The sequence below is a fragment of the Argentina anserina genome, chromosome 2, assembly GCF_933775445.1.
Source record: "Argentina anserina chromosome 2, drPotAnse1.1, whole genome shotgun sequence".
Taxonomy (NCBI): Eukaryota; Viridiplantae; Streptophyta; class Magnoliopsida; order Rosales; family Rosaceae; genus Argentina; species Argentina anserina.
Window position 1 is genome coordinate 23,801,853 of NC_065873.1, and position 22,008 is coordinate 23,823,860.

General features: G+C 40.0%; 5 protein-coding genes across 7 annotated transcripts; 1 reads left to right on the top strand and 4 right to left on the bottom strand.

Moving 5' to 3' along the window:
* Positions 1-209: 209 nt before the first annotated feature.
* Positions 210-3,669, bottom strand: LOC126784830 (adenine phosphoribosyltransferase 5). Of its 2 annotated transcripts, none has more exons than XR_007670989.1 (7): positions 3,364-3,669; positions 3,113-3,223; positions 2,152-2,244; positions 1,470-1,619; positions 1,301-1,359; positions 736-843; positions 210-446 (listed from the first exon to the last, which is right to left on the bottom strand). XR_007670989.1 is itself a non-coding variant. In XM_050510341.1 (7 exons), the coding sequence occupies exons 1-6, from the start codon at positions 3,452-3,454 to the stop codon at positions 740-742; spliced, it is 576 nt and encodes a 191-aa protein (XP_050366298.1). In that variant the 5' UTR covers positions 3,455-3,668; the 3' UTR covers positions 210-446; positions 736-739. The 2 variants fall into 2 exon arrangements, 1 of the variants encoding a protein (XP_050366298.1); XM_050510341.1 differs by having other exon boundaries at positions 736-811; positions 3,364-3,668.
* A 4,058-nt stretch (positions 3,670-7,727) lies between these two features.
* Positions 7,728-10,718, top strand: LOC126784823 (uncharacterized). The gene is made up of 2 exons (XM_050510332.1): positions 7,728-7,930; positions 8,208-10,718. Exons 1-2 carry the CDS (start codon positions 7,871-7,873, stop codon positions 10,446-10,448), a joined length of 2,301 nt encoding a protein of 766 aa, XP_050366289.1. The 5' UTR covers positions 7,728-7,870; the 3' UTR covers positions 10,449-10,718.
* Positions 10,719-10,870: 152 nt separating this feature from the next.
* On the bottom strand, positions 10,871-14,800 carry LOC126784825 (E3 ubiquitin-protein ligase KEG). The gene is made up of 5 exons (XM_050510335.1): positions 14,697-14,800; positions 13,537-13,924; positions 13,353-13,444; positions 12,782-13,255; positions 10,871-12,018 (listed from the first exon to the last, which is right to left on the bottom strand). Exons 2-5 carry the CDS (start codon positions 13,918-13,920, stop codon positions 11,055-11,057), a joined length of 1,914 nt encoding a protein of 637 aa, XP_050366292.1. The 5' UTR covers positions 13,921-13,924; positions 14,697-14,800; the 3' UTR covers positions 10,871-11,054.
* A 3,331-nt stretch (positions 14,801-18,131) lies between these two features.
* Positions 18,132-19,013, bottom strand: LOC126784829 (ATP synthase subunit b', chloroplastic). The gene has a single exon (XM_050510340.1). The coding sequence runs from the start codon at positions 18,875-18,877 to the stop codon at positions 18,245-18,247; it is 633 nt and encodes a 210-aa protein (XP_050366297.1). The 5' UTR covers positions 18,878-19,013; the 3' UTR covers positions 18,132-18,244.
* Positions 19,014-19,213: 200 nt separating this feature from the next.
* LOC126784828 (uncharacterized) lies at positions 19,214-21,983 on the bottom strand. Of its 2 annotated transcripts, none has more exons than XM_050510338.1 (5): positions 21,474-21,983; positions 20,962-21,061; positions 20,600-20,699; positions 19,758-19,843; positions 19,214-19,591 (listed from the first exon to the last, which is right to left on the bottom strand). In XM_050510338.1, exons 1-5 carry the CDS (start codon positions 21,673-21,675, stop codon positions 19,222-19,224), a joined length of 858 nt encoding a protein of 285 aa, XP_050366295.1. In that variant the 5' UTR covers positions 21,676-21,983; the 3' UTR covers positions 19,214-19,221. The 2 variants fall into 2 exon arrangements, with proteins under 2 accessions (XP_050366295.1, XP_050366294.1); XM_050510337.1 differs by having other exon boundaries at positions 20,588-20,699.
* Positions 21,984-22,008: the final 25 nt, after the last annotated feature.

The window sequence follows — 22,008 nt, forward strand, 5'->3', positions numbered from 1 at the left end:
GGTAGCGTATAGGCATAATTTTACCATCACTCAAATGTTACAACTCAACTTGGCAAAAGAAAAGATGTAATGCTGTTTGTAGCTACATGTCCAGTCATACTTGGTCTCACTGAGCACTGAGTACTTCATTTGTTAGAGTGTTTGAACTTAGTGTATTGATGAGCCAAAAGATAATAAGGCAGAGATAGAATTTAAAAAGAAACTGCATCGATGCAACAATAAAGGTTTCCCATTCAAGAATAAACCAATATCTTGGAACCTCTGTTCAAGCTTTGTTCGAAACGACTAGGTTACATGAAAACCTACGGGGCGATGCAGATCTCACAGAAAGATAAGTTAATCCACAATGAGCCTTGTGCAGCAGAGTTCTGTCACCAAAGACCTCAAGGACTGTCCGGCACAGGTCAGCATAAAGTTGCTGTAGTCAGCCCAAGCACAATTGAAATCTGCATGAAACAATAAATATAAGGAAAGACATTACAATTGTAACATGACATGGAGGATATGAGGTATTCCGTTAATCTATTTGAATATTGAACCAATGAAATTATTATGAAAAGGCTCCATGATATGTGTAAATTCAGGTTTTGAGATCATATTCAAGGACGAGATGCATGACATGTCATAATTAGCTACTGAAATCTTCTTACTAATGGAAGTATGTTTAGTACTCAGAGTTCAATGATATTTTGAGAACTATAGCCTTGATTGTGATCTGAGGACAGTGGAAAGTACCTCCTCAGCAACAGTTATCTAGCTCTCTTGGCTCCACAAGAATATAAAGTGGCTTTCCATTTAGCCTGCACTGTCCCTGAAAGGTCACAATCGTTGAGAGAAGATAAACTGCAACAAAGCCTCATATGAAAAAGAGTACATGAGCATAGTGGTTTTCACTAGATACCGAATGCTTACAATATCAGACAGAATGAATTTAAACTCATACCACTCAATACATGTTTTTACATAATAATTACTTTATTTTTTAGGGAACGGAATAGTTCCAGGTTTGACTCTTATGGTCGTATGATTTCTACAGTCATTCTTAAATCTGGGTGTTTTGATAAAAATAATCGATTAGCATGGCTCATGTTCATTGAAAGGTAATATACAAAATTAAATAGAAAATCAATGTTGGTTATGAAAGGTCCCAGGGGTCAATATGTTGACTGAGAGCAAGTTAGTTTCTAACTGAGCTACATCAAGCTACATCAAGAGCTTGTATTTTGAAGAGAGCCTTGAGTACCAATTTTATAGTTCACCAGCCAATTAGTGCATGAAGGATTAAAGGTTGAAACATTACCTTAACCTCAGGCAACCCGATAACACATCCACATTCGACCACTTCTGCCCCCACGCGCTCTAGGAAAACAGATTTAAAAAAAAAATTTGTCGGATGACATGATTAATTTTGAAGTTAAACCAGTAGAAACAAAAGAACTGAATGGGATGTATCAAGAGCAACCACTTACCTAACAGGCTTATTGCTGCTGACAATGTCCCACCCGTAGCGATTAGATCATCGATGACCAATGCACGTTCTCCAGGCTGAACAGCACCAACATGCATCTCCAAGCAATCAGTTCCATACTCGAGTTCATATGCTTCTGAAATTACTTCTCCTGCATATGGAGCATCGGAAGATTCATGTTGATCGCAAACTAAATTATATGTACTCTGGTCAAACAGGACCACTTTCAAACATACCAATGTCTAGCAAGGGAGTTTTGTTTTGATTTAGGTTGATTTGATTTTAACCTCCTATGGCTACATGTAGCTTTTGACAGGAATTTACTTAGAAAGGAGAATCTTTTCTTAAGAGGGTAACAACAATAAGCCAAAGAACAAATGTTACACTAAAACTCTTAATTTTCATAGAAATAAGGGAATTACTTATTTTCATATCAAGATTGCCTTTAGTTGATCTATCATAGATAAGCTTGCTCAGGCATGACCCTTTTAGAGACTTAAATGTAAGTGAGCAATAGATAAAGTGACCTTATCATACAGCTTAATAATTTATATTGGCCGAATAAGCCTTATAAAGGACACCAACCTTTACATCTATTTTCCAGTAATTGATTAAGCCCAGCTCAATGGACCAAAATCAATTAGCTCAACTCCAAAAAGATACCAAAAATTAAAGTAGCATACCCGGCAACTTTCTGGGTTTACGCAAAGGAACAAACTTGGCACCAATAGCTAAGGCAATTGCAGGACCAAACATGAACCCTCTGGCTTCCACTCCTGCATATAGTACTCAACACATGAAAAAGTATTCAAGCAAAACCACAAAAGAATCAATATAATAGATCTCTAATCCAGGTCATCTTCATAGAACTATTAAGTTAACTGTATAAATTATAAACATTGAATGATTAAAGCCAATAATTGAGGCAATCGTCAAAATTATATGTATTTCGAAAACCTTTACTAACAATGAACAAATGTGCATGTTCATGGATTTTGAGGTCAGCGATAAGTTGGAGTAACAATCAACATCATAGCTAGCTTTTTCGACATGGTAAAAAGAGGAGTCAACAGTAGAAACTCTCAAGGATAAGAAAAATTGATGTCATCGAAGTCTTGAAAGAAATCTTCTGACCCAGAAATACAACTCTGGCCTGTAGTGACTTTGTGATCAAAAAACTACAAGGGGAAAACTAGAGGGTATAATCTTCTCTGTTCTGATGTGTCATTACAATGCATTTCAGGATTGAAATTCTTTAGCTTCTAATTATGAAGCGCTTCAAAAAAAGACTAGTATGTGCGCAATATAAATAAGTCCTGGAAAACCACCTACACTTGATGAATATTTACCCCTTTATCTTTCTTTTTTTTCGGTGAGAGAATGTGAATCAAAGTTTCTTAATGTTCACTGGAGTGGAAAGCACTGAAGCTCTAAATACCAAAAGCCAGTTTATAAGGTAAAAGGAGCAGCAAATCCCAAAACCAAAGAGGCAAAGATTTAACCACCATATTCTGTACACAAAACTATAAGAATCCCATAACGCAATCCCACATTCCACATATATAATCTTGCAAAAGAAGGAAGGAAAAAGAAGAGTAAAGCTTAAAATATTTTTTACATATATATACATAGAAAGTGCCGTACCAGCAACAACAGAGATGTCCATGTCTCTGTAGCGATCAACAAAAATGTCGACAGTATGCTTGAAGGCCTTGTGATCAAGCAACAATGTTGTGATGTCCTGAAACATTATTCCTGCAAAAACACAAAAAACAAATCCCACATAGCCAAGCTTGTTTCAACAGAGTCCCCAAAGAACCAGCACTGACAGCTAATTTTGAAACAATACAACAACAACAACAAAAAAGAAAAATCAAAGCCCTGAAAGGAAGAACCTTGTTTTGGGAAGTGAGGCACAACCCTGATGGCTTCAGATATGGCCTGAAGCCTTGGGTCTCCTTTGAGTCCATTTTCTGAAGCAAACATTTTCCTCTCACTCTCTTCACTGGTTTTTCTAGCTTTGTTTGCAGTGACTGGACTTGGGGTTTTGGGACTTCGGCTGTTTGGTGGGTTCGTACTTCCCTCGCAAAACTAAAGGTTGAACCTTTGCTTCTTCTTCTTCTTCTTCCTCGTCACTCTTCTCTGGTTGCTTTGCTCTGTTTCTGGGAGAGAGCAAAGATGAGAGAGTAATGGCCGGCTAGTGTATACTTTGTGACCTCATTTATTGTGTTCGCCAAACTACAGCACTTTGGAAGATACGTAGGAGATACTGATCGCGACGCGCTATTTATTAGCACGTGTTCGACACGCCCATGGATTTGAAGGCTTGGACCCCTAGGAATGAAGGACACCTACCCCCACTGCATCTACTTCTTTTGAGAGTGAGTTTTTCCAGGTCTTTTACCCACACAAGCCAACAACATTTGCTTGCTTCCAAGTTCCAACATCATATTCAAATTTTGAAATCTAAAGTCTGCATTTTATGCAACACCATACATTTTGGAAGAAAAATAAATAAATGACGTCTTCTTACGTTAGTAGCAAGTGTACTATTATGACATGAGGGTTCATGTCTTGTCGCATTTTTTTACTGTTTTAAGTGCAAATATTATATTATCTCGTCACTTATTTTGTGTGTGATACTTAGGCTCCGTTTGTGGATCATTTACACTTTATGCACAATAAGTATAATGTTGTGTTGACACTTCTAAATTAGGATATGTTAGAGCTCCAACAGTAACATCTATGAAATTGTTATGTTTAACTAAAATTTTGAGTTCTAGCCATTTTTTTAACAATGTTACTCAAGTAACGCTAATAATAATCGCTAAATGTTATGTTTTTTCAAATCGTAGTTTAACACGTATGGAACAAATATTTAGCTGGATAAGTTAATTGACAAATTTGGCTCTGGCAATCCTTAGGAATTTTGTTGGAGCTTCAATTTACTTAAAATTGGATAAATTGTTAGAAAATTTCAAATTAGCAATCCTACTAGAGAAACTCTCATAGGATAACTCATATTAATCACAATTATAATTGCTTGTAATACCGAAAAAAAAAAGAGTTGAAAATATATTATTTAGAATTACTGTATGGATTATAAAGTGTTATTTAGAAAATTATATTTTGAGAGAATCTAATAAAAAATTATTACTGGAAGATTGGTTAGATTTTACCAACATTAAAAGAGTCACGCGCCTTAATTGGAAGTACGAAAAGCACAAATCCTTCTGACTCCTCGATGTTTTCCACTGTCGTGTCGACTGTATCTAGCCACCTCCACCTACGTTTTCCAAATCCGAGAAAGAAAGATTTCATGCTCCCCCCTTCACTATCAAACGCGCCCATCAACCACCACCTTCGTTTTTTCACCCCTTCCCAGTAAAAGTAAAAACAAATTAATTACGGTTCCCACCCACCGTGACTTTCTCCCTACAATATTTGCTTTTGTGAAGAACGAGGTACAGGGGCATTCCCGTCATTTTGGAAAATTTGACGGCTAACTAGTGGCAGAGAATCCAGCCGCAGGAGATTTCGGAGATTTTTGCGGTGGTCCCCGCCCCGCACGGTGGTCCTTCCCTCCCATCCCTTTCCCTGCTTACGTGGCTTTTTATCCAATCCAACCCAGCCCCCATACGCCATACACGTGTCGAGATGAGATGTTCATCCCACTAACTCGCTGCGAGAGCTGGCCACGTAGCGACCCCATGATTTTTTGTCTCTTTCCTTCTCTGGACATATATTGTTACTTTTATTACGACCGGGCCCCGGTGGTAGATACGCGTGACGTCGACATAACAGGACCGGTCAAAACGTGACACAACTCGGCAGAGCGCGTGGGGGAGAGGCCCGTGACGGGGGGAAGAGCGAGTTGGAGGGACGCGCGGGGACGTGGGAGTGGTGAGAGCCGGGTCCTACGAAATTAAAATCAGCGTACAGAAACGCTGTTCATACGCACGCGGGTGTACAAATGGAAGAAGATGATAAGATGATCATTAAGATCTTGGGATATTTTTTGGACGGACCACGATCTGCATCTCCCGAAAAAAAAAAGTCACCACTATCATTTGCTCCTCTACTTCTTTCACTACGTTTACAAATTTTCATCATTTTCTTCTTTGCCTATTTACTATACACCTCGCAAAGTCAAATTGCTAGGGTGCCGAGAAGGTCCCCTCTCTACAATATTTTTCGCGATTACCCCCTCTTTTGGAGATAAGAAGATTAGAAGGAGAACACCTGCGACAAAATAACCATGTAAGTTGTGACGTTTGATTTAAGTTGAGAGGTACGACTCGAATTGTACATTATTAGGAGACCCACATATTAGATGAACTTAATGTATGTGTCTGTCTCTTAAAGGCACTGATTTACTATTCACATTTTTCTTAACTTTTCAATTAGGTCTTTATGTTGACGGATTGACATAAAACATACAACTACTAAATTGTCTGAAAATTAATATAAGTAATTTATATAGACTTCAAATTTAAATAATTTAGATGTAAAAGTGTGATTGAAAAGTGAAAAAGCTCTTATTTTCTTAAATTTATTGTCACGGCTTATACTCAGTATACATCTCAATAGAAATTTGCCCGCGAAGGTACCAAATAACTATCATGATCCTACGACTTGATTCAAGATATTGTCTTTGTATTTTTTCCCGAAATTTTGTGGTTTAGAACTTGAGATGAAATTAAATTCCTTTTAGACGGGGACCCGCTAATATTTAGGCGCATGATCTATGTTTATTACTAATTAATCAAATTACTCGTGGACCTCGTACCATGAGGTTATGATGATGCTTATCTTTATAATGTCACATCCCCTTAAAATACCTAACCTGAACCAAATCTTCAAGCACATATAATAACAAACCAGCTACAAGATACAGTTGTTACCTGTTCCTTTCACTTTATGATGATTATCCACCATATCACACCAAATTTATATGTTTTGATTCATGTCACACTCCTTGTTTAAAAACTAGCTACTCAGGAAAGCGATTATTTGGGGCCATTTATCTGCACTGCAATGTAGCTTTTTTAATCTAATCAAATCACATTAGACGGATCTAACTTGGTTGGCCAGCCCATATTTCTGGGGTAGCTAAATATATGGGTTTTGTCCACTATATCTGAATGGATTGATTCATTCATGTCATTTCTTATCATCTTGTTACTAACAAGGAAAAGGCGACTACTTCATTGGGTGGCTATAGGGTTGTGTAGCTATCTCTTTTAGAGACGTTCCAAAATTAAAAAGTGATTTCTTTTGGGAGTCATTATTGGATTATGGATTTAGTGGTGTGCTTTGTCAGGTAATCAAGCATGGTTATATATGCACATCAAGTGGAAGATCTGTGGGTTAGGGGTTGTTGTTTTTGGACAAGTTGATCAGCTTTCAACAATCATGTATGCGGTTTGGAGTTCCTAGTTGGGTAATATATAATGCTCATGTTGATGTGGAGATTAGTTAAGAAGTAATTGTTTTGGTAAAAGCTGGAGACACAACATTCAAGTTGATATCGGACAATCTACCATTGCTCGATTAAATATGAGTGTTTCGAGCTCGCACTAGATTACAACAGGACAAGTTAGTATGATCACTTGAGGTAAAGCTTGCACTACATTATAACAATTATTATTCTGTCATTAATTAGCTGTCGAGCGAATGACATCAAGAGTCGTATACGGTTATAATTAACTATAGCTTAAGCTACTTAGAGTTTGCACTTACACAAAATAATGGATGTGTAGAATTCGCACTACATAGCAATAAGCAATTCAGTTGCATTGTGAAACATTTCCATTGTTGTTTGTCGTACATTCATTCCTAAATGGCACGGGAAGTCTACCGTAACTAGTACTTAGAAAATAAACGAGCCCAAGTTGCTGTTATGGGCCTCCTAGTTCTTCGCTTTATAGGCCTAGTTAGAGGCCCAGATATGGATAACTAAGAATGAAAATAAGTCCAAAATTTCAATCGAGTCGACGGAATCGCCAAAAAATTGTCTGGCTGTCTGGGCAGCTCAGTAGAAGCTTTTGAAAACTCACTTTCTTGTGCGCGGGGATCAGCAGAATGGCGCCAGGTGGCGGCTAACTATCGCCCAACAGAATATGAGTTCCGTGAGCCTGCGTTCGCAGGATCACTCCTCCCGCCACGTCGGATTTTCCAATTCGGTGTTTTTGAGCTTTCAAAAATAGAAAGAGAGAGAGGAGATTCGCCAGGTCTATGCTAACGTGACCCTCTTCCTTCTTCTTCTTCTTCTTCTTCCCTCGGGCTTGGTCCTAGGAGATTCCCCGGCTAATTTTTCGGAAGATTAGCAATTGACGAGTGATCAGATCATTAATTTGATCCAACGGCGAAAATGGACTCCTTTCTCAGCTGAAACCGCTCATGGCCTTCTCCGCCGCCACCCGCTCCAATCTCGCCGCCCCCTCTCAACCCTACTGCAAGGTGACCTTCTCTCTCTCTCTCTCTAATGTTTCTATATGAAGAGCGAGAAATCACAAAATGAGAGTCTGGGAGATTAGGTGAAGATAGTACTAATTGCTGTAAAGATCTAGGGTTTATAGTTTCGCTGCCTTCATTTACCTGCATTTTTGTCAAATTTGAGTTATTTTATTTTTAAAATCTTAGGCTGTTTGATAATTACTGTGATTAAGACGGCTAGGTTGAACTCATACGGATGCTTCTGTTGATGACGTCATTGCTGATTGCATTGTTGCTGCAGTTGTGTTGTGTTAGGTTCAGTGGGAAGGAGAGTAAAGTAGCTTGTAAAGCTAATGTGAGACGGGGAGGCGCGTCGTTGAGGATCTGTAAGGCGGTGTTGAATGGGAGGAAGTTGAGCATTAGCGGCAATGGAGGGTCGGAGCCTGCGAGGATTCTGCTGGAGAGGTTGTTTGCGCAGACGCAGAAGCTGGAGGAACAGATGAGCAGAGGTTCTCGTCATCCGCAGGATGTCCAGCTCGGGTTTAATCTCGAGACGCTGGAGTGTGATCTCCAAGCGGTGTTGGCCGTGTTGAAGCAGAAGGAAGAGGATTTGCAGGATGCCGAGAGACTGGTTTTCTTGGAGCACCTTGAGCTGAACCGCGCAAAGGAGGGGCTGGAGCGGCGGGAGAAAGAAGCTGCTGCAGCGTGTTCTAGGTATGAGATAGTAGAGGAGGGCCTGAAGCGTGCTAATCAGGAGTTAGTTTCTCAAGCGAGCTATATAGAAGACATAAAGCTTCAGCTTCGGGAAAGAGACCAGGAGGTTTCTGCTACACAGTCGGCACTTTCTCTGAAAGAAGAGGAATTGGATAAAATGAGAGAAAAATTGTTGAAAATGAGTGAAGAAGCTGCCAAGACTGACTCTGAACTTGGATCTATGGCTCAGTTGCTGAATGAAGCCAATGAAGTTGTCAAGAGACAAGACGTGGAGATTCAAGGACTCCGGAGAGCCATACTGGAGAAAGAAGAAGAGCTGGAAATTTCTCGGACGCAGAAGAAACTTGAAGAGGAGAAGCTAAAAGTTTCGCAGGAAAACTTGGAGAAGCGGACAATGGAGTGGTTATTGGCACAGGAAGAGCTTAAGAAACTAGCAGAGGAAGTATATAGACATGCTGGAGAAGCCAATGAGACTTTAGAGGATTTTTGGAGGGTGAAGAATCTTCTAATTGACGTGAAGTCTGAGTTGGTTTCCTCCCAGAAAGCTCTTGCTTCCTCTAGACAGAAAATGGAAGAACGAGAGGGTCTTCTGGAAAATCAATTGGAGGAACTTGAAGAGCAGAAGAGAAGTGTTATGTCTTACTTAACAACTCTGAAAGATGCCCACATAGAAGTAGAGAGTGAAAGAGTAAAGCTTAGGGTCGCAGAGGCTCAAAACAAGGAGCTTGAGAGGGAGTTATGCATGGAGAAGGAACTTATGGAAGAGTTAGAGGAGGTTTTGAAAAAAGAGAGATACTCTCTGCATCAGGCCATCAGTGAGATATCTGCTCTCCAAATTAAGCTAGAAAAGAAAACTGCTGAATTTGGGGATGTGCGCGATCTTCTCCTGGTTAAAGAGGCGGAAGCGGTGGAGGCAAAACTCGAAATTCAGCATCTTAAATCTGAGCTGGCTACTCAGAAGCTCATTTTGGAGGAAAAGGATTTTGAACTTCTAAATGCAAGGAATAAGCTCGAGGAAGTGAACAAGGAAGTGGCAGAGCTGAAGATGCTTTTGACTAGTAAAGAGGAGCAGCTTGTTCAAGCAACTGCCTTGCTCAAGGAGAAAGATGATCAGGTACACACAATGCAAGATGAGTTGGATGATACCAAGCTGAAATTTTCAGAAGCTGAAACTGTGGTAGAAAGGATAGCAGAGCTCACTAATGAATTGGTTAGATCTATCAAGGATGAAGACTGCAGTGCATCCAAATCATTTGATGACATGAGCCCCAAGTTTCTGTACCAACTAAATGAGAAACCAATGGATGATTTTAGGTTGCAGATCTTACAGCTTGAGACTGAGCTGAAATCAGCTAGGGATAGCTTAAGAATCAAAGAAATGGAAGTCCTAGCTTCTCAGAGGGATCTCACGATGAAAGACGAGGAGCTGAAGATGGTTATTGGAAGACTAGAAGCAAAAGAAGAGGAGGTGAAGAAGATGAAAGAAGAGTCGGAAGATGCTAATGATCTGAGAAAGCTATATGCTTTGGCCCAAGAGAGAATAGGGAAGAAAAGTGTAGGAGACTTGGCTATAGAGAAGCTTCAACTTGAGGCAGCACAATTGGAAGTTGCAGCTGCAACCAGTGCACTTCAAAAACTTGCAGAGATGAGTGGGGAGTTTCTGAGTAAAGCTAGCCTCAGCATTGGGGCTGATACCAGTATAACTTTCGTGGAGAACAATGAATGTATAGCTGAGGTTACAACAGAAGTGGCTCGGATTTCAGCTTTGACTGATAAGCTTGTGAAAGAGGCTGGCATAGTTGTAACTGCAGGGCCTGCATGCCAGTAGAGCTAACTAAGACTAGTGTCCTTATTTCATGTATAGAATTCCAACTGATATGTTATCTTAGATTTGCTAGGAGTAGATTTTGTGCCACTGTTGTAGCATTATTTCACCGTTTAAATTTTTTGTAATCCAGATGTATAAGCCGTCTCCTTGTTACATAAGCAGTTTAGGAGTGGTTATAATGGCGTTTTGTATTTCTTATTTTCTTTCAACAAGATTCTCTTATATAGTCTAAGTTTGCACATCTCCAAAACAAGCATCATTTGTAGAAATCCTTCTTTTGAAGCATATACCAAGCGCTGAAGCAATGATATGCATCTACTGCAGACCAGGGAAACAAACAGAGAGAATTGATTTACCACCAAACTGGGTTTGGATTCCCCAAAGTTGATGAGCATGCTCTTCAGCTAACTTCAACAAAGCAGTTGACAAGATATATACATTTATATACACGACAGAGCGAAATATGTCTGCCCTAAAGTTGACATGATACGGACTGAACTTCAGCAGAAGTTAAAGAGTATATAGCCCTATGATAGCTTTGGTTACACCAGATCTGGAGGACCTACAAGTTTAGCTAGCTCCTGGGCAGATGAACAGGACATAAAGCTAACGCGCAATACTTGTGGCAGAACTGCCACCTTCTCTGAAAAGGATCTTTGTCACCGGATTCTTCCATGCTGGATTTCCTGCATTCTGCACATCTGAATGTTGACACTCATCCTGTATAGCTGCACTCCATCGTTTCTTCGCTTTACACTTGCCAACTTTTGTACCAACAAAGATGCCCATCTTCATGGCCGTAAATAGGCCCATTGCAATCAGAATTGGTCTCACTGCCCAATGAAAATCCTCAAGATGGTGGTACTTCTTCACCACTCCTGGGCAAGACTCAAATGTAACCAATTCGACCTCAGCGGGATCAGCCACAAAAGTTGAGTTTTCATGCCCAAAAGTCAGTATTCCTGGGAACTTCACAACAAGGCACCCATTTGGTAGGATCCAGCATATCTTACCAGTAGCCCATTTCCCTCCGGTCTTACGAGGCCATTCAAATCGGGGGCTCAGAACATTGGCTTTTAGCCTTACAAATTGACCCACACGATAGGATTCTGCCATCTGAAACTCTGAAGAAGTTCCCTTCCAAAGAGTTTCCAACCCTATAAATCCAACAGTTACATTACCATCTCGACTGATAGAATGGAGAATACCCACTGGTGAGTGTTTCTTGTCTTCTTTCTTCAACCGTACCCAGTTACCAGCTGCCAAGCCAAAAGTAACCCGCTCCAGAGTTGAAACAGGAACCCTCAATGGGTCATGGATGCCATGAACCCTCACCAAGACAAACCCATGTTGCTCCGTATCATGTTCTATACCCACCACTGTGCCTTCTGGAACATCCATGATTTCAGGCTTACATGAGTTTGGTGACTTTCTGGAACGAACTATGTCACCCACCAGTAGATGATCCTTTGAAAGAAACCACTCAGTGTAAACAGTGCTACTTGATTTCTCAGTGATCGCTCTAGTCCCAACATATGTCCAGTCTAAATCATTGACTGCATTCTGCAAGCTGTAAACATGACAGTTAGATAACTAGCAAATCGATCCAAACAATAGGGGTAATCACCACACAATTTTATATAACTAACACTAAGTGCGACCCCGATATGCATCTGCCTACTTTTATAATACTTACCAACCCTGAGTTTCAAACATCAATGCATGCACACATTCTACATGTATTTTTCTTTCCGTCCAGTGATTACACAAGAGAAGTGGCCTCCACATGGCATACATCTTGACATCTTGTTTTAAATTTCTGCTTTGTATACAAGTATTTCATACAGCATCATTGCTTCGAAAACAATATATTCTTACCCCTAATGTCACCTTGACATCTTGTTGTAAATTTCTGCTTTGTATACAAGTAGTTCATAACTTCATACAGCATTATTGCTTCGACAACTATATATTCTTACCCTAATGACTTAACTAAGCAATAAGGCATGTTGATTTGACCAGCACATGATCACTAGAAAAGTTGTCTGTACAAGTTCCCTAGATGAAGATAGTGTTAACATGGACCTGAGTTAACTACTTACAATAAGTTATTAGCCCTTCAGCAGAGTAAAACTGTTATACAATCAGCAGAAGTCTTCTCTCTACTTAAAAGTATACAAGGAGACACACTATACCCCTAAAAAAACCCAGGACTTGAGTCAATACATAACAAAAGTGCAGCCTAGATGAGCACCTGCAACTACCTAGAAAGGCAAACTATTATATGAAGGCATCCGTAATCCTAGAAACTCAGATCAGAGACAGGTTCATACCTTGTGAAAGCATGCAATATGTCCGTTAGTGACGGACGACTCCGAAAGTCATACTCAAAGCAGCCTAGAAGAATATTCTCAATTGCAGGAGGAAGGCCACTAGGTATGTCTGGTTTTTCTTGCTTTATGACAACTGAAGAATGTATTTCATCAACAGATTTCCCACACCACGGCCGCACGCCAGTCAACATCTCTACAATGATGCATCCAAAACCCCATGAGTCGGTCTCAAAGGATATCGGACCTCTTACTTCTGGTTGCCATTGTTCAGGTGCCATGTAGCTTGGAGTTCCAAGCCTCCGAGTAATGTCCGAGCTTACCGATAGAATGCCAAGCAATAGATAAGGAATACCTAAATCTCCAAGAATTGCTCGGTCATTTTCATCTAAAAGAACATTACAAGGTTTGAGATTAAGAACCAAGATCCCTCTAGAGTGCAGCTCGGAAATCCCCATAGCCACTGTGATTCCATACCTGCGTAACCAATGACACAAGTAAGGATTGACCAACTATGGCTTTGATATTAGGTTAAACGGAGCATTATTTAGTATCTCATCAGGGCAAAAATCACCTCAAAACATCAAGAAGTGAGAGCTTTCCTCCTTTGAGGTGAGCCATTTTGTCACCAATAGATCCTTCATACAATTTCATTGCAATGCATATCTGACATAACAGCCCATAGTGCTCTTAGGCCAGAATTCATACATGTAAGTAAATATTCAATTTAGTCCCCAAATACAAAACATCGGGCTTACCTTTCCATTTATAATAGAAGTTCCGTGTAGCCGACACAGAGCTTCTACCCCTTGACACTTGTAAAAAACATCTTCAAGTTTATCCAACACAGCCTTCATGTTGTCCTCTTTGATGGGATGTAACATCTTGACAGCCACCTCATGATACTCATCAAATTCTTCAGTTGACTGATGATGGGTTGCTAACCAGACATCACCAAAGGGTCCCCTCCCAATCCTGTGTCTCAGTTTCAACTTTGCAGGTTCAATCCATGCAGTTTTCTGCTCTGAATAGGCTACAACAGTTTTCAGGCGATCAGGATTAGTATCCACTAGCTCATAATCAAATTTTGGATACTCAAATGATGCCGATGGCTGAGCGGGAACTACATGTTTATCCATCATTGACCTGCAGTAAATTGAATTGATAGTTGAAATGTGTCTCAAATAACAATTTATAAAAAGCCAACTAAGAAAATAAAAATCAAACTTAAACAGTTACTGAAAAACTCGGTAATTATAAGATCATAGAAGAAGAACTGACAATAGAGTAATGCCACTGAACCAAGTGCAAAGTAGCACACACGTTATGGCTTTGTCTGAGCTAGTTTCAAATAACAAATCACAACGCCATAATCAGACTAGGCCCTGGATTATATACCCTTTATTCTTCACTTGCCTACGTATAGATCATATTACATAACACTTTAGTTGAATGTCAAAACTGTGATATACCTTACAAATGATGACTTAAAGACTTTCACACCAACATTTTCCCTCACAAATCAAATCTACACTTGCATAAAAATTTAAAAACATAAGATCACAGACCTCTCATTAGAGTTCTAACCAAATCACCCAGATAGCCAAACAGTTTAACCCTTCCTGTTCGGTTCTACCCAGATCAGAAGCTAATCAAAAATTTCCAAACAGCTAAAAGTGGCTCCATCCAATTTGATCAGCAATTCAGCATATGAAAAATTACCCCAGAAATTCACAGCAACCAAATAACTAAACAACCCAACTGGGTTCAACCAATTTGATCAGACAATCAAATCAGACAGAGCACAAAGTCAGCAGACACTACAAAATTTATAGGTGCTCTTGGAAGAAGAAAACAAACAAACAAAACTGCAACAAATAAATACTTGAGGGGTCAGAAGTAGAGAAACAGTACTCACTGAAACAAAGAAGACAGAGATGTGAAACAGAGAGAAGATTAGAAGAAGAAGAAGAAGTAAGTGGAAATCTGCAGCTTTCTTTCCTCTGGTCCTTTATGTTTAGCCGCTAACGGTGGAGCTTGGGCCTGGGCCCCCTCTTATTCCGGAGCTTTTATTTTCGGGCTGCTCGAGTGGAATTACGATCCTGTCCCTCAAAGAGGTGTGCACGCCAAGGAAGTTTGATAACTTCTTCGTCAATTCTCCGATGCGGGAAGGTAGGGGAGTTTGATAAGCAAATAAATAATGGATTGGGATTGAATTGAATTATTGAGAGGGGTGGTGGATTGTTCTTTGAGGATTGATTAGTTGTTGTAATAATCCAATTTTAATAAGAGATTTGGCGAGGATAGGTTACTAGAATTTGAAGGTTTTGGATTTGACAATAATGTTGCATGGTTTTCTTGTTGCAACATTTTGTAAAGGTTAAGATAAATGGAGGATCTTCTTGAGAGATACCGATATAGTAAAATGATTCAAATCTACGATTTGCACAAATTAGAAATTATCAATGTTCTAAAAAACGGTCTAGGCGGCCGCCTAGACGCTAGGAGGTCACCCACCGCCACGCTTTTTGTCTCGGCGGCCATCTGTGGCGTTTTGTGAATTAGGCGGCCGCCTAGGCGGTCCTAGGCGGTTCTAAGCGGCCATATTCAGTCCTAGGCGGTCCTAGGCTGCCTTATTCAGTCATAGGCGGTCTAATTGGCTCTATTTAGTCCTAGGCGGTCAACCATCATTTGACATTAAAAAAAATTAAAAGAGACCGCAGCTCTCACTTTTTGTCTATTTTCCGAAAACTAAATCTCATTAATAGAAGAAGAGGAAATAAATATGAATATTAAGTTTGAGTCCGATACTGAATGAGTTAGGAAATAATTTGAAGAGAAATAAATTGAGATTTAGTATTATTGCATTTGTTTCATTATTTATCTTTTCTTCAAATATTTTTATGGACTTTCTACTTAAGTTATGTGAATTTAGACAATTTTAAGTATTTTTAAAATTAATATTAAACATCATTGTATATTTTAATCATTAAAATAGTTTAAATATATGTATAAAAATAAATAAATATTTAATAATTCAAAACCGTCTAGGCACCGCTTAAGAGGCCGTCTAACCGTCTAGGCGCTAGGAGGTGACTGTTCGCATGCATACCGCCTAGCGCTTTTTAGAACCTTGGAAATTATTGAGAAATTTTAAAATTGTGTTTTTGATCCAAAAAAAAAACAATTTCTAAAGTATGAAGTACATGAGCCTAAGGATGTGATACAACCTACATAGCACGGAAGCTTGGTTGGACGACCGATTCCCGCTTCGGAAGCGGAAGCGGGAGCGGAAGCGCTCGGAAGCGCGATTCCGAAAAAGGTGGATTTGGAAGCGCGGTGGAAGCGTTGGCTTCCAAATTGGAAGCGTGACAGAAGCGTTGACTTCTAAATTGGAAGCGCGACGGAAGCGTTGGCTTCCAATTCGGAAGCGCGGCGGAAGCGTGATTCTTTCTCTACCTCTATTTTATCAATCAATGTCTTGGGACTCTTCTTGTCGTCTCATCTTCTTATTTATTTCGTTAAGCGGTTAAAGATGATCATCATCAATCAATCTAATATGTGTCAGAAATAAGGGGAGAGATATCAGGAAAATCTAGATGAGAGAGAGAGATATAGAGAGAAGACAGAGAGTTGTGGAGAGATATGAAAAAAAATCCATATGAGAGACAGAGACAGAGAGAAGACGAACTTTTTTTTATCAATTTCATCTAGTGATGTCTCTTTGACTTGCACGTGCCCAACACCTTCACACTACGTTGTTTTGTTTGAATTTTGAAATGAAGCTTTAATAATACTATAATTAAAGATAATCATGGGTTAGAAAATAAGTCATTAATAGTTATCCAGTTATTTTAATATTAGATAAACTAATTAAAAACTAAAATATAAAAAAATTATAATATATATATATATATATTATTTTAACGCTTCCAAAACGCACCCGCTTCCTTAATTTTTGGAAAAAAAACGCTTCCGCGTTTCCAAACGCTTCGCTTCTACGTACCCGCACCCGATTCCATGCAGCATAGGATACAACTAAGATGTGATTTTAATAATACATGGTTAAACTCATGATTGATTAGGTTCAATCATTGCTAACATCCGAATTACATATAGTAATCAACTCTGATCATCCCGCTTAATCTTGGCCAAACTACCGAACGAATAACAACTTTATACTAAACTCCAACGCCCTACCACCAATATGGCATTCCTCTCATTCCATTGGGTTATGCTAATATTCTTTCTTCCGCCGGGTAAAATCTCAAATCAATCTAAGTATCTTATGGTAGTAATGGTACCATGTACCTTTTCATTGGGCCGTGTGTTTAGTACCAATTTTGAATGGTTACTTCACGTGAGGTAGGCATGCTTTTAGAAGTATATAGAACTATAATTGAGCTAAATGGTGATAAAACTTTTCGCATTCCGGATATGCACTTACTAGAATTATATATGCAACTATACGCAACTACGTAAGAAGTGTATGCAACTATAATTTATCACCATTTTCGCACGAGTTGGGTGCTTTGGGTGGTTTCAATTTGAAAAATGGTAGCCAATGCCTTATCGCATTAGGCATAGTAATCTCAAGGAAAACTACATTAAGATATAAGAAGAAGGTGTTTGATAACTAAAAGGAAAAATATTATTTGTGGATGATAAAAATGAGTTTTGGACTTCTACAACGTTAGCGTTCTCTGACCAAATTAATTGGTAGCACTTTTCAATCTCTTGAAGTTGTGTCTTAACATAGATGTTCTTATTGACTTTAAAATTGCATTTCTTTTCTATTTTGTACATTACGTAAGAAATATATTCTGATTTATCACTATTTTTGATGGATATTTTCCGCTCACCGCTAGATCCGCCTTCAAACATTCGAAAGCGAAATGCCTTGGATTTGCGGCAAAATCCAAACACCAATAACTGCTTTGCTTAAAGCAAAAGAGTAAAGAAGCTCCTCAAAATAAGGTCGCAATTCCTGACCCTGAGACCTGAGTCTGTAATACTGATCAAACTTGAGACGAATCCCTTTAATATCCTTGGAAGAGTTCAATGAATGTACGACACACTGATATGATGTAACTAGTTGCAAAATCACTGGCAAAAACAAACAGATGATATCAATGGTAAACAAGCTAGATTACAAATGTACGTAGCAATAGATGTGCCGTTGACGACTTATAATCCAAATTTGTTTCCCACCCCATCAGCCATCACGTTTTCCATTTGCTGTTATTCTACAACTACAAAAATTACACTCGCCCAAAACTGAAAAGCAGAGCAAAAACAAGAGCGATTATTGATTACAGCAGATGGGTGACTGGGTGAGAGCTGAAGCAAATAATAAGCGCAGTAATTTTTCACATAACCTGGACAGGATGAAATCCCATCCCAAAAAAACAATTCACATATATATTCAATTCTTACATAACTTTACGTAACTCCAAACTCTGAAAATTACAGAGGAAGAACCTTCTTCACAATTTGGTCACTGAGATTCGCAATTTGTGCGTCCAACGCCTTAATGGTCTCCTCCTTCTGCGCCTCCAACTTCACCAACGCCTCCTGCAACTCGGCCTCCACCTTCTTCCTCCCCTCCGCCAGCTTCACCTCCACCTCCGCCTGCGTCTCCTTCTTCATCTTCGACAGCGCCGCCGATATCTCCGCCCTCGCCGCCTTCATGATCGCCACCCCCTGCTGCTCCAGCTGCTTCACCTCCGACGACGTGTCCTTCACGCTCCCCAGCTTCGCCCTAATATCCGCGTCCCGCTCGTCCATGAACTTCCCCAGCGGCGAGTAGTAGAGCTTGTCGAGGGCCACCATGAGCAGCAAGAACTGCACGGCCTGGATCGGCAGGGTCAGGTCGAAGTCGAACAGCGCCGCCTTCTCGATCTCGGCTGCCAGCGACGGCGGGGCGGCGGCGAGGGAGGTGGCGGCGATGAGGGAGAGGGATTTGAGGGATTGAATGACATGGGGTTTGGTGAGTGATTTAGGGATGGGGACTTGCAGAGGGAGGAGCTTGGGCTTTGCTATGGAGGAAGCAGGGGCCGAGATTGGGACCTTGGAGGAGGCCATTATCATGTTGGCCATGGCAATTAGCTGAGCTTGAGCTTCTTCAAAGATTTGGCCTCTGAGTTTTTGGGAGGGTGTGTAATTTGTGTGAGTGGAAATGAAATATTGGGGAGGGTTTATCCAATTTCATTCTTTGCCACACATTTTGGTATGAGGCTCTCATCTGAGCTAGGAGAGTTGAGATCATTGAGTGACTGGGACTGTCACTCTCCCCGCACGTGCCATACGTGCCGTCATACGAAAAATTAGCCACCAGAGTCCTTTACAAGAAACTAAAGTTTTGGGAAGAGAGAGAGCAAGTAAAGAAAATAACAAAGAGAGATGAATGGGAAGAAAATGCATAATGTCCCTGGGTATTAGTACTAATCTATTCTCCATATATCTCTTCGAGTATAGCGCTTCTCGCGTTTCTCAAAGCAAAGCCCGAAAACCTTTCTGAAGCCAAGCAACAACCCAGTGGCAATGCCTGGGGAACAAGCATAATAACCTCTTCTAGATTTTCCTCCTCCTACAGGCGACAGTGATAGACTTGAGTAGGGAAACCACTCTCCCAGTATGCTTGGGAACCCGGTCTCGCTGTGTCTTTCGATACAAAGTTCATCATCATACTCCAGGACCCTTTGATTCTCAATGTCATCGCAGTTGTAGTATATCCTGTCATCCTGTTCTACCCCTTTGTTCTTCTGTTCCTCCTCTTGCTCACTCTGTTCTTCCTCGTTGAAACTAAATGACCTGCATATACCCAATTGAATTAGCGTTGGCATGAAACACAAAGATGAAAGACAACTACAGTGGCATTGCTTGAATATACGAACCCAACGAAATGTTGTAGCAATTTCATGATTTTCAGCTGCAAGTATACTTGATTGTATTTTCAAAAATAAAAACAGAACCTTACCTCCTGTGTTGTTTTGAGCCAGTGAGCCTTTTTGATTGCTTCTTTGTATGTATGTAGCTAATTGAAACATGCCGGACAAAATCAAGCTGCACGCACCAAAACAACCGAAAAAAGAATCGACCTTTAAGGAGAGACTTCCGATAAGAAACAGTGAAATACCACAAAGGAAGTTTAAAGGTAAAATGATAACGGAGGTGAATGCTAAATGACAAGAAAATTAAGAAGTGGGGGTTTATAGCTACAGTGAAGGACTCTTAACCGCTGAATGCAGGGCAAAAGCTCAGAGCTGGACTTTAGGTCCCTCCCATTAATCCAGAAACAAAAAAACAAGGATAGGGAAAAAGAACAATGTAACCATACATCAAATACGTGTATGAGAAGGACTTAGAATTGAATACCAGCTTCCTAATGATGCATGATGACATCATCAACTAAGAATTTGCCTTTGCCTTCAGAACCAAAACAGGCTAAAAGCCTAAAACTGAGACTCCGCAACAAAATCACTTGTTAGCAAGGAAGTCTTTACTAGATGGATCAACAAAGCTATTTATGAACAGACCATCGAACCTAGAGTACATTACAAATATAAAGTATATCTCAGCTTAATGAACCACAAGTATCATTAGATACACCTAGTTCATGGAAACTGAAGGGAGGACAATTGATGCTAACAGCTATTTAAGACAGACATTCAATGTTATTACACCTCTAAACTATAGACATGGGTTATGCCTGCAGGCCTGGCCTAAAGTCTCAGGTCGTAAATTTTAACCAAATCAGCATAAGAGTGACAAACTGCACAAAATATAATTTTAAAAGCATCAAGGGACCTGCCATAAAACCTGATCGCCGTCTCTGATGCCATAGTCTCTGATATGGTCAGTTTCAAGTAGTAGCTTCTGACCAGCAAATCCCAGGCAGAAATGCCCCCACACGTGCGGCCTCCATGAACCATATTTGAACAAGGATATAGTTAAGTGTTAGAAACACATGCAAAAGAGTCTGGTACCGCAATGTGACTTCTCACCTCAAAAATTATAACCAAAGCAATTTTTCATGGTAAGCAAACCACTTCATGTACATTATTAGTACATTTCATAGAACATATACCTCAACATTTGAGTGCTAAAATATTCCACAGTTATATAAACTTTATTTTATTTTCTATTATACTCCAAACATACAAATGATGATGTGAACATACCATGATATCTTTCCAGGTCCCTTCTGTGGCATGTGGCTGAAAACCGACTCCACCGCCTGCTTTAGTTCTGCAACAGTGGCTGTCTTCGGAACCTCAATATCTGTACAAATTGAGACAAAGGAAATGAGATTAAGATTCATATATTTGACAGCCTACATTCTCGTTTTCAATTTTTTTCCCCTCAGCAATGAGAACATGAATTTCGAGACAAAAGTACAAATCAAAAGAGAAGCCTACACAATCAAAATCGGAAACAATTCTTATGGCGGCAGGGTGAAAGTTTCTAAAACCAAAATTTTCACATTGAAACCAAAATTTTCACAACAAAAATGAGTCAAAATCTAGTCAATTTTCTTGGCGACCACATGAATTCATAATCACAGTAATTTTTTATATAAAATTAACTGCATCACTTTTCTAAAATTGAACGAAATTTTACCTCAGACAAAAAAGAATCAAATATCACAATTCAACAATGCATAACAAAATTTTGAGAGAGATGGAGAGATTACCGAAGCTAGAGCCGTCCAATTTGAGAACGGAGAGCTTGAGCGGCTCCTGAGGGAGCGCCGAGTAGGAGAAGCTCTTCCTCGAGAGGCCGTCGATGATCAGCAGCGGCGAGAACGGCAAGGACCGGGAGCGCCGCGGCCGCTCCGTCGTGGATAACCTAGGGGTAAAATCGTCATCCTGGATGTTCAACGCGCTATAAGACATAGTAGCTGAGACTCAGACTCTCAACCCATACGGGCCACCAGCTTATAACAGATGTTCAAAAGATTAGAAACCACCGGAAAAAGAGAGAGAGATTCTCATTGGAGGAGAACACGCTTCGCAATTGTGAAATTGACAATTTAAAAAGAAAAAAAGAAGAAGTGAAGGAGCGTCTGGGTTAGGGCTTGGCTTTTGGTACTTCGGAGCTTGCGGCGGAGGTAATTCCCGGAGAGAAAAGAATTGGGGGAAGCAAGAAAGGAGGAAGAGATGGAAGAAAAAAGAGGAGGGAGAGTTCCTCTCTCGTTCTTTTCTTCTTTTCCCTCTTCTTTTGTTATT

Bases quoted from the DNA above. Each gene is read 5' to 3' on its own strand.
- LOC126784830 (XM_050510341.1), bottom strand. From the start codon at position 3,454: ATGTTTGCTTCAGAAAATGGACTCAAAGGAGACCCAAGGCTTCAGGCC. The intron at 2,245-3,112 runs GTACGGCACTTT...TACTATATGCAG, and splicing joins GGACATCTCTGTTGTTGCTG to GAGTGGAAGCCAGAGGGTTC. The intron at 1,360-1,469 runs GTAAGTGGTTGC...CTGTTTTCCTAG, and splicing joins AGCAGCAATAAGCCTGTTAG to AGCGCGTGGGGGCAGAAGTG.
- LOC126784823 (XM_050510332.1), top strand. From the start codon at position 7,871: ATGGCCTTCTCCGCCGCCACCCGCTCCAATCTCGCCGCCCCCTCTCAA. The intron at 7,931-8,207 runs GTGACCTTCTCT...TTGTTGCTGCAG, and splicing joins CCTCTCAACCCTACTGCAAG to TTGTGTTGTGTTAGGTTCAG.
- LOC126784825 (XM_050510335.1), bottom strand. From the start codon at position 13,920: ATGATGGATAAACATGTAGTTCCCGCTCAGCCATCGGCATCATTTGAG. The intron at 13,256-13,352 runs GTGATTTTTGCC...TTGGTTACGCAG, and splicing joins TCACTTCTTGATGTTTTGAG to GTATGGAATCACAGTGGCTA. The intron at 12,019-12,781 runs GTATGAACCTGT...TCATGTTTACAG, and splicing joins ATATTGCATGCTTTCACAAG to CTTGCAGAATGCAGTCAATG.
- LOC126784829 (XM_050510340.1), bottom strand. From the start codon at position 18,877: ATGGCCAACATGATAATGGCCTCCTCCAAGGTCCCAATCTCGGCCCCT.
- LOC126784828 (XM_050510337.1), bottom strand. From the start codon at position 21,675: ATGTCTTATAGCGCGTTGAACATCCAGGATGACGATTTTACCCCTAGG. The intron at 21,062-21,473 runs GTAATCTCTCCA...CAATTTGTACAG, and splicing joins ATTGGACGGCTCTAGCTTCG to ATATTGAGGTTCCGAAGACA. The intron at 19,592-19,757 runs GTAAGGTTCTGT...GGGTATATGCAG, and splicing joins GGCTCAAAACAACACAGGAG to GTCATTTAGTTTCAACGAGG.